Here is an 11,420-nt window from a genome sequence, read left to right on the forward strand (position 1 = left end):
TGATTTAGGTGATGAGTCCATCGTATACTATATATTTTACCCTAATCTTAGTTATAATTTATTGGTTATTTTGGTAGAATTTTGATATTTTGCTTTATATTTTTAATATAGAATATTCGAATTCCTCTAGAGCAAAACGTGATCAAACGGACGAATTTTGGAGTGATTCAAATTGGAGGACGTTCGTGTGTCTCTTAGCTTATTCATGTCAAAATTTTGGATTTTTCTACCAAGTGGTTATTTTCTGGTGATTAAATAAATGAGCAGTACGTGTTGCTGAAAAGTGACTTTTATGGGCTTAAACTGCATTTTTGGAGCCCAAGATGACCTCAAATGGGTTCGTGGCCTTCAGGAGAAATGTTCATAATAGTCCAAGCTTTAAATCCAGCTACTTTGGGCCAGTTTTGGAGCTGATTTGGGTCCAAAACGTGGCTGTGCAGATTTTTAGGCGAATTTACCAAGTTAAATTAGGATTATGTTTCCTATTTTATTTCAATTTATTAGATTTCCTAGTTTTATTCTAAGACCTTTTACTAGGAGGATTTTAATTAGAGTAGTATAAATAAGGCTTTTTAGCCATTAGGGTTATAGGGAGAAAAGGAGGAGAACGCACACACCACTTTGGAGGATTCAAGTTTATTATCAATGTGTTTTCTGTCCATGTTTTTAATAATATTTTATTTTATGACTATTCGTAGCTAGTTTCGTTTGCTAAGGCAAGGCCACGAGCCTTAGCAAGAATATGTAGCTTCTTTTCAATTTGTTTTTGATATTATGCATGCAAGTTTTGAATTATTAATCACTGTACTTTAAATTATCTACTTGTCTTGATGATTGGCCACCATTAAGGTATTTAGAAAGTAATTTGATGCAATTTTGGTGAAGAGTTGTCCCCGAAATTGATTAAGGCTTCATGTGATTAATATGTGTACTTCTTAGGATGGACGACAAGTTTTAAGAGTTATATGGTTTTTCAGAAGGTTTTTACAAAACTTAATGAGTCTTGCATGTTGACATTCGATCTGGACGCCACAGACAGATTACATGTTAGATATACGTTCTATGTTGGAGGTTCCAAGTAGGGCATACTTTGGGAAAACCTAACCTTCAAAATATGCATGTGTAATTCATAAGTAATTGAAAGAACTACATAGGATTGTTAAGGTGATGGCGGAACCCTAGTGCTCAAATTTATTTTCAAAACTATTTTCTTTTGTTTTCTTTACTTTCCCAATTTATTTAATTGTTTTTAATTAAATTCGTTTTTAATATTTTAGGTCATAAAATCAACCTCTTCCAAATTTTGTTTTCAAGTAATTAATTAAGATTTGGTTTTAACATAAATTATTCATTCAATCCATATGGAAAACGACATTGCTTGAGCTGCTATATTACGACAACCTTGTACTCTTCCAAGTATTTTTAAGTATTTTTATCCCTACTTTTGCAGGTGATAAAATCTCTATCACTAGGGTTTAGGGTTGTGGATTTTGATTTTAATTTTCTGGGTGTGGGGAATTTGTTGTTGTTGAATGGGGTTTTATAGTTGAATTTTCCTCACGCAAACAGATGGAAAAACGATGATGATAAAATGTTGTTGGGAGATAGACATAGCCTGATGGAGATGGTTTGCAAGCTGGGAGACTACACGTGACAGATTAAACTCAATGCCTAAGCTTTGTCTACTTTTAACTAAAAAGTTTACTTGCATGAAAATTTTCTTATCTCAACTTTTGTTATTTGTGATCCTTCATCATCATCATCATCCCAACCAGAGCCTATTAAAGGACTTTGGGATATATACAGGCTCATGCATGCAAGTTCAATTCAGTCCTTATAACTTTTCATGAAAAGAAAAGTAAAATAAATTTACGGATTTTATGAATGTACGTATTAGTCTCTCAACATGCGTTCTTTCTAAATCTCAAGTGAATATATTTGATTTAGATAATGTTTGAATGAAAAATGCTACGGAAACTATCTCAAAAGTGGAGTCTCCATGAATTATCTACCACCTTATATTTTTTGTACAATGTTCTATAAGATGGTCTCCTTAGCATTTCTCATGTTTGAATACATACCAACATACCACATGCTGGCCCCTTCATGCAGCATCAGCACAATAATGCTCAACATTCCTCCTTTTTTTAAAATTAGCCTTTTCACCCACGTTCTTGCTCATCGAGAGGCATTTTATGAAAATATCTTTGCATAATTGATTTCAATAATGTTCGATACCAACGTAACGAGATGACCCTTCATCCAACACAGCATTACAGACTCAATGGGCCATCAACTTATCATGGAGTTTGGATTCTCTGTTTATACATATTTTCTCTGGTTAATCATGGTAAGTGTCACCATTTTTTTCTTTTTTACAGAAATTAAAGGGTGCATGTATGTGTAATTAGCAACATGTAAAGTGTAGGGTTCGCAAGCAGAACAAAAGTAGTCTATTCACAGTACCCACAACAGAAAGAATGCCCCATCTTGAAGCCAAGAAAACATCAACAATTATGAAACAGCGAACATGTTTATTCAACAATTTCCTTTTCCAGTTTGACTTGCAACTGTGGTGATAATGAGGTGAAGTGGTCATATTCCATACACACCCCCACCCCATCCCTCTCTCCTCTCTCTCCCAAATTTCTTTTGCTTCTATATATTAACAAGGAGATCTGACCCACACACAAGAGAAGGGATCTAACTACCTTTGGCCCTTGGTGGACTCGCCACATGATATGAAGAATACCAAAGAAGCTTTTTGCCACATAAAGTGATTGTAAGGCTGGTTCGGTATGAGATACCAAACCGAAACTAGTATTCGGGATCCTAAACGAAATTTTTCGGGGCAGAACTTTGAAAATGAATCCCAAAAGAAATTTTCGGGAATCCCAAAGTATTTTCGAGATTTCGGAATAAATCGGGAATCCCAAATTGAAGGAATGCCTGTTATGTACCAGAAGAAAAAAAAGAAGAAACAAAGCAGAAGAGCAAAAAGAAGAAACAAAAACATACAACGAAGCAAGAACAAAATGTGCAGAGCTGATTAGGGCATTGTTCATGGCAATTTAATATGTTAACCCTAAACCCATTTACGAAAACAAGGTTTCTCCAAACAAACTAAACGAGAAGAGAAACAGGGCTCAATTTGTGATAGCAGAATGGCACAAGCGACACGGACAAAATGATCCTAAAAGGTCTTCGCAAACATTTCGCATACCTCAATCGGGAAAAGAGAAAAACATCTCGAGACGGAACGGAGCCATTTGCGTGTGAAAATACTTATAACCATGTGTTAAAAGGATTCTTTTAGCAAATGCTTTTACATCTGTGACAACTGCAAATGCAAACCTTTTGAAGCTGAAGCAACAAAGTGGTAAGTTAAGAGCAACATCACCTGCTAATTCAAATGCGTATGACAAAAATGACGATTTGAATTTTTTTAAATGAACAGAACTATGGTACAGGCAGTATTACAGAATATAAAGGGATATCGAGAGAGAGAGAGCGGTGGCCGTGGCTCTGTGTGGTGAAGGAAGGCTTCAGCCGCTCCACAGTGAGGGATGAGAAATCGAGAGAGAGATATCAGATCAGAGAGAAATTGGCGAGGATAATTGGATGAGAGAGCAGGCTGAGCGGTGAGGTGAGGTCGAGAGAGAGTGAGTGACTGAGTGAGGGTTTTATTTGGATTCAATGGTTGAGATTAAATCTCAACCAAATCCGACGGCTATTACAATTTCAAATATATATTTAAAATTAAATAATATATTTTTTTTATTTCGGTTTGGTTTGGGATTACCGAACGAATGAAAATGTGATACCGATTCTCGTACCGAAATTTCGGGATTGGTTTGGAATTGGGTACTAAAATTTTCGGGATTTTCGGTTTTGGGATTTTTTCAATTTGGTTTGAAATTTTCGGTATTTTTTTCCACCCCACAACTAACTGTTTAATCCATTAACATTATTGCTCTAAAGAAAAAAATATAGCACTAATTTAATATATATACATATATATATATATATTATTTAGTACTTCTCATAGGGTTATTGGTTATCTCATCAACGTAATTTACCTTGCAAGTTTTCCATCTGCTCATGCAACAACATTTGTATGGCATGATTATAAATTTCTGAATTATAATAAAATGACAAAGTAGGTCAACCATTTACTTGCCGGATCTCTATTCTTTTAAAAAGATAGGAATTAGTTGTGAGACTCACACTATATCATATATTTTTTAAGTTGCATATCATAGATTATCTTTGCAAAATATTAGATAAACTGTAAATATTTAAGGCAACTAATTGAGTTCAAAGAATTAACAAACACTATGTTCTAAAAAACACTGAAGTTTCATCGAGACAATTAAATAGGCAAATTATTAGGATTGACACAACTATATCAAACTTTAATGATCTGAACAGTCTATTTTTAAGTTGCACCTCATAGATTATCCTTGCAAAATATTAGATAAATTGGAAATATTTGAAGTATCTAATTGAGTTCAAAGAAATTGACAAACACTATGTTCTTCATCAAGACAATTAAATAGGTAAATGGTTCAGATTGAAATAAATTTTTACAAAAATAATCTATAAATCAAGACTTATAAAATAAACAATTCAATTTGAAATGGACCTCACAAACTAATCCCCATTTTTATATCATTCCCTTAAAAAGGTACTGCATAAGTTATTATTCACCATTTTATTATTGTGTAATCTAAGTATGCAGGTACAAAAAGAAAAATTAATTGTTTTTGTCACCTAGCTCTAAACTTGACCCTGTTAAGGCCAAAAAAATGGTTTGGGATCAACTCCAAGTGACCCCCTTGATCGTCTAGTTGGTGACGCTTTGGTTCCCACCATCTTTTGACGAAATGACTGAATGAATTGCCTGAAGTTGATGTTTCTGCATACTGAACGCACAAGCCTTTCTTTTAAAACGATATAATTTTGAACCTGATCTTTAGTTCTCGTTTTCTTTGACAAATGTTTTAAAGGAAAGAAAAAATAACAATGAACCTCCTTGTATCCACACCCAACCCCGATTACTTCCCCACAAAAAAAGTCCAAATCACTGTCATATCACTTTCCTCTCTCATATTTTCATCCCTAAAATTTCAAGTAACTTTTAAATTATAATCCCAAATTTATGGTTTATGAAATTGAAATTGAGGTTTAAAAAAATTAAACATTTTTACCAACTCATTGATTATAAATCCTGAATCCGTCGCTGCTCATATATATATATATATATATATAATTCTAATCCATAGATTGCAAAGCGGTAGGTTGATAAACATATATTACAATAGATCCTAACACTTTATTTATGCACACTATCTAGGGTATACTTCAGTGATAGATCTTTCATCAACGAACGGAGATGACTTGCTGATAGATTGATCGAATTCCAGAGTTGTCTTTGACGTGTTCCCTACTGCTCTACTTCGGAGGAAAAATGCCGATTGTTTAGTTAATGGCAGTGACACACCCCGACCGAGATCAGGGCGTGCTGGCCGTCACACGAAGGTGACGTAGCCATGTGCACGTGCGGAAGCTAATAAAGTAGTAATATAAAAGTACGAATAATTAAAAACTAACATACAAAGTACTAAAACAAATGCTAGTAAGTGAGATACAATTTCAGAGCAGGTCTATAGCAGTCCAAAAGAAAAGTTGCGACATAAGTACACCCGAAGGTGACCCTACGCTGGTGAGTATCTGTCAGAAAAGCCGGAAGAACCCTCTGGGAGACCACCGAAACTGCTAATCAACTAGAACCTGGAGGGGCGCAAAACAAAAGCGTGAGTGGGCAAAAACAAATCTTTTGAAAACCATTTATAGAAATACTTTCTAACCCCTCGCCGTAAAACCTGTATACTTCCCAGAAAATAACATATGTACGTATGTATAGATATGCCAAACATGCTCAAAGGTATGTCAATCACGCTCGATAATATGCCATGCCGAAATCTCATAACGATATGCAAGTGCCCAGGTATAAACATATCAATATCATATAATCTGGCAGCCGAAGTCACCTAACGTGACCTGTACGGCTGCATCTAGAGCTCAAATCTCAATCTCAATATCTGAACCTGCCCACGAGTCGGAACCATCTAAAGTGGTCTGTACGACAGGCCTGGGTGTAACATATATATACGCTCTAGTGCTACGATCACGTGAAGGCTGTGCGAATAATCGCGGGTCACCTACGAGTCGGAACCACCTAAAGTGGTCTGTACGACAAGACTGTGCACCTAACTTGGATCCAAGCTGAGTGTGTGGTGCGGGAGGTGAACATCACGTGAAGGACTGTGCCCTACTCTGGGCGGGAGCACTAACACCGGGGGTGCAGGTTATGAGCTCTCTAAGCATCTTAAACTACTGCTGAATGTAAATATGAATACCCCTTACCTGGCACTTACCTGTGCGTCCACATCACCCAATATGCATAAGTATATATATGCCACTACTAATGCATGTGACGATGCATAAACAATCATAATATGGTGCATGGCATAACGTAAATAACCCTTTTTAAACAATTTCTGGGAATATAAATGTATATAGGTATATACGGAAAAACAAAAGCCCACTCACTGGTACGTGGAAGGGTCGTAGCCCCCTGCCTCGCGTGACCACGCTCGTCCTCGGGGTACGTGTCACCTATATGCGAAATAACTATAAAAACGTTAACTTTAAAGCACATAACCAACTTCTCGTAATAACTTCTCATACATTGCTCAAAATGGACAAATGAATATACCAACGTGCTCTACACAACCTCAGGATCACAACCATATTTTTAGAAAAATTTTCCTCCGCCACACGCACCCCCACGCGCCGGCCACGCGCAGGCACGTGCGGCGCACACTGACGGCGTCAACTGACGTCGTTAGGAATATTCCGTCAGTTTTGACAGATTCCGTTAACGGCGTCAGGAATATTCCGTCAGACTTGACGGAATATTCCGTCACCTTCTCCGTTCAATCTCCAGCGCCGTCGCCGGTGCCGGAAAACTGGGAAACCTGCAACTCGAGTTTTCTCACTCGTTTCTCAACCGTTTTTCATGATTTTAACACCCAAATGAAGCCCTAAACTAGTAGAACACGTCCCAACAAGTTTTAAGGGCTAAAACTTACGCGATCTTACCTGAGCAAACAACCAAAACCGGCCAACTTCAAGCAGGACGATCCCGACGTCCAAATTCGTCCAACGAAGCACTCCGAGGCTCCTTGGGACCTCACTAAGACACCTATGAGCTTCAAAAATCCAAAAACATACTAGATTAATCTTGCATGAATAGTACCCAAGTCGGACCACTTCGAATCGACGTGAAAACGATGTATTTCTTACCTGAAAATGGTACGATCGTACTCCTCTCAGCCTCACGAGTTCAATGATGTCCTTGGTTTCCTCGATCTGTTAAGGTTTGGGTGAGTTTGGTGTTTGTCCGTCCATTTACAGTGGAAATGGGAGCTCGGGGGAGAGAGAGACAGACAGGGAAAAGAGACAGAGAGAGACAGGGAGTGTGAATGTGTGTGTGTGTGTGGCCCAGCACAGCCACAACACACAAAACAACCAATAATGTCAAAGAACGAACTAGGGGTAATTTAGTCATTTCACACGTGCGTTTCTATATTTCTGGGACGGGATGTCACAGGCAGACTGACAGAGTAGCTTAAGAATAACAAGGGTGAAATGCCAACTTAGTCCCTGAACTATTACCTCAATGAAAATTAGGTCCCTGAATTACTTTTTGGTAAAATAAGTCCCTAAATTCATTAAGCATTGCTAATTGCATCGCTACTATTATATTCAAAGCTATTTTATCCAATTTTTCGTCAACTTAAGTCACTTGAGACACTTTGAAGTGTAATACCATCCTTTTTTCGCCTATAAGTCCTTAACATTTCATATATGTTACAAATCTAACGTATAATTTATCCTCAAAAGTTAACTCCATACATTATTTCTTTATGAACAATTACCAATAAACCCTGCAATGTGTATCACATGCAAGTAACGTGACTTAAATTGATGCAAAATTGAAAATAGTAGCTTCGAATATAATATTAAGGATGTAATTGGCAGATTTTTATAATCCAATGACTGATATTTTTGAAGAAAAAAAATAGTTCAGTGACCCAATTTTCACTCAGATGATAATTCAGAGACTAAATTTACAGAAAAGAACACAATCTTCATTTTATACTCTATGTAAGTCTGTACTTGCTATAATACATGGAAAAAAATAGAATGTACAATTTGAGGAAGATGCTGGAAAATGATCGTTAGATAGTAAGTATCAAAATGTTTAATTCGGTTATTACCGATTAAAGGCCTCACTAAACCCTATCAATCACGTTATGTGAAAAATCAAGATATTGGCGAAATTCAGGATACATATTACATTTGCATCTTTGATGTTTTCAATCCTAACAATGGTCAATCATCGTTGTCAAGTTTCATGTTTTCTAACAAATAAATATAAATAGATGTAGAGTCCGAGCACTAGTAGAATTTTATGCGATTCACATCATATAAACAAACAGAAATTGCACCTAAAACTTGTATGTGCAGAACGTTCATCCTTTTAAGGACAGATGATACCATATCGGTAGATTTTGTTATTGTCTAGAGATGATTGTATATATAAGTGGATATTACAATACGTAGCAACAACAGCTTATCTATTCACACTATCTTGGGTATACTTCAGTGATAGATCCTTCATAAACGGATGGAGATGACTTACTGATAGATTGAGTGGAGTCCAGTGTTGCCTCCGACATGTTTCCCATTGCTCTGCTTTGGAGGAAAAATGCCGGTTGTTGAGGTGATGGCAGAGTAAGAGAGTAGCTACTGAGCATGAGAACTACTGATTGCATTGTCGGCCTATCAACTGGATCTTCCTGAACACAAAGTAAGCCGATGTGGATGCATCTGATTACTTCAGTCCTCGAATAAAAGTCTCTTAGACACGGATCCAACAATTCCAAAGGTGCCCCATCTCTCCATAACTTCCAAGCCTACATAAAATTCCAAAGTTTAATTCATGATGCTATGTCAATGCAAGAGAACAGAACACTACACTTTTCATTTTAAGCTTACATGGCTCATGAGGTCCTCAGTTGCATCAGTCTGAAAGAATTCACTGTTCTTCTTGCCACTGATGATTTCTAGCACTAAAACACCGAAACTATATAGATCGGACTTGACAGAAAAATGTCCGTGTCTTACATACTCGGGAGACATATAACCACTACAAGGAGCACAACCATCAGTATAGAAATTATGACAAAGCTGTAACGAGAGAACATTTCAGATTCAATTTGATAATTGCAAAACAAAAGTGGTCGTGAGAAAAGAATGAAATAGGTAACTTACAATGTTCCAACAATTCTATTTGTGTTTGCTTGAGTTTGATCAACCCCAAATATCCTAGCCATGCCAAAATCAGATATTTTTGGATACATCTCCCCATCTAACAATATATTGCTAGCTTTGAGATCACGATGTATAATTCTAAGTCGGGAATCTTCATGTAGGTACATGATTCCTCGAGCAATTCCTGAAATAATCTTGTAACGTCTTGACCAATCCAATTGCCCTTGTCTCTCAGGGTCTGCAAATCATCAAAATCAAGTTATCATCGACGAATTGCTATTGCAATAGTGAAAGACTATCAGATTTCTGAGTGTACAAACCAAATAGGAAACAGTCTAGGCTTTTGTTGGGCACAAATTCATAAATAAGAATCTTTTCTTGGCCTTCCAAGCAGAATCCCAATAGCCTAACCAGATTTCGGTGTTGAAGCTTGGCTACCAATACCATCTCATTCTTAAACTCTTCCGTGCCTTGGTGAGAGTTCCTTGATAGCCTCTTCACAGCTACTTCTTGACCGTTTGAAAGTATACCCTGCGAGAAAACTTCAATCAAACAATGGAATGTCCACTCATGGCATTCATGGCATTCATGGAGAACTTCTGAGGCTCCAAAATTATTCAGATTTTGCATGCATATAAATTGGAACTTTGTAGACCTGAAGGAGCACTCATATCATATACAGATTAACATACCTTGTAAACTTTACCGAAACCACCTTCGCCTAACTTGTGATCATCGGAGAAATTGCTCGTGGCTGCTTGGATGGCAGCAAAATCAAATTGCAAAGCCCCGACAGTAGTAATGTCATTGTCATCTGCACAACCAACCAAACCATAGAAGCATAATGTTTATAGACGAGGAATAAATGAAAGGAGAATAAACAAGAGGAGAATTGCAGAAGAATATATTTGTTTACCGCTTGGTTCGTCTGCTGCTGCTTGATTGTACTTCTTTCTTGCTCTCCTAGTTATGCAGCAGTACCCAACAACAATGAGTAGCACAGATACAGATATTGGTACAACAATGGCAACAACTGTAACAGTTGGGATTTTGCTTTTTCCTGTAAAATAAACAAAAAATATTTTCCAATGAACTAATCTCATAATACCAGAAATTACTTGACTGGGGCTTCTAAAAGTTTTAAAATGTTTGTTCGCTTTACCTTTAGGCGGAGGAGGAGGAGCCCCTGGTGCAGGCTCAGAGGCGCTGGCGTTCTGGGCGTAGAAGGGGTAGGTTGCATACCTAACGTTACAACTCGGATGCAGAAGGCGTACCGCTTGCTTTCCGCTACAACAATTCCGCCATTCCGCTATGGCAACCCTAAAGCACTGTTCGCAAGCAGTCGCGGACAGGTCCTGTGTGCACTGTCCAAGGATGTACAGGGGAATCAGATCACTGACGTTCTCTTTTTTTGTAGCGAACTTGTCGGCGTCTTTGGCAGCCTCGGTAGCCACCTCGTTCATACTCGCCGCCACCACCTGGTTGAACCGAGTTTGGTCGGTGGCGTTATCCATGTCCCACATGAACAGGGGGTTCAACTGGGGGGCGGTGGAGAAGAATGACTCGTTGGAATAGCGTAGCATGCAGTCGTCGTACCAGATCACCACCTGTTTTTGAAAGGAGCAGAGTTGTGAGGCCTTGGCGATTGCGGTGGGGACACAAGTTTCGCAAGCGTCGGTGCCCACGACGTCGCCGCGGCAGAGGAAAAGGCCGTAGACGGCGTTGTTTGTGGTTTGGACTGTGGCGTTGTAGAAACCGGTGGAGCGGTTAGCGTTGGAGGAGAGGGCGGAGAGGAGGCGGTTGAGATTGGACTGGAAGGTGGAGTTTGGGGTGAAGGTGGTGGTGTTTGGGCAGAGTTTAGCCAGGTAATCAGCTTCCGTACTGGTCGGAAAGCTGAGCAGAGTAAAAATGGAAATAATCAAAAGAAGGGTAGTAACGTTTTTCATTTTTTGATGATTGATCATAAAATCATAGGTTTTTGTATTGAGTAACAACAAAAGCAATGCAGGAGTGGT

General features: G+C 38.1%; 1 protein-coding gene across 1 annotated transcript; it reads right to left on the minus strand.

The window, feature by feature from the left end:
- Positions 1-7,683: 7,683 nt before the first annotated feature.
- Positions 7,684-11,420, minus strand: LOC137711975 (cysteine-rich receptor-like protein kinase 10). The gene is made up of 7 exons (XM_068451125.1): positions 10,568-11,420; positions 10,322-10,465; positions 10,098-10,219; positions 9,726-9,936; positions 9,406-9,643; positions 9,130-9,280; positions 7,684-9,047 (listed from the first exon to the last, which is right to left on the minus strand). The coding sequence occupies exons 1-7, from the start codon at positions 11,367-11,369 to the stop codon at positions 8,718-8,720; spliced, it is 1,998 nt and encodes a 665-aa protein (XP_068307226.1). The 5' UTR covers positions 11,370-11,420; the 3' UTR covers positions 7,684-8,717.

The sequence above is a fragment of the Pyrus communis genome, chromosome 13, assembly GCF_963583255.1.
Source record: "Pyrus communis chromosome 13, drPyrComm1.1, whole genome shotgun sequence".
Classification (NCBI taxonomy): domain Eukaryota; kingdom Viridiplantae; phylum Streptophyta; class Magnoliopsida; order Rosales; family Rosaceae; genus Pyrus; species Pyrus communis.

Bases quoted from the DNA above. Each gene is read 5' to 3' on its own strand.
- LOC137711975 (XM_068451125.1), bottom strand. From the start codon at position 11,369: ATGATCAATCATCAAAAAATGAAAAACGTTACTACCCTTCTTTTGATT. The intron at 10,220-10,321 runs GTAAACAAATAT...TTGGTTGTGCAG, and splicing joins AGCAGCAGACGAACCAAGCG to ATGACAATGACATTACTACT. The intron at 9,937-10,097 runs GTATGTTAATCT...GTTTTCTCGCAG, and splicing joins GTTTCGGTAAAGTTTACAAG to GGTATACTTTCAAACGGTCA.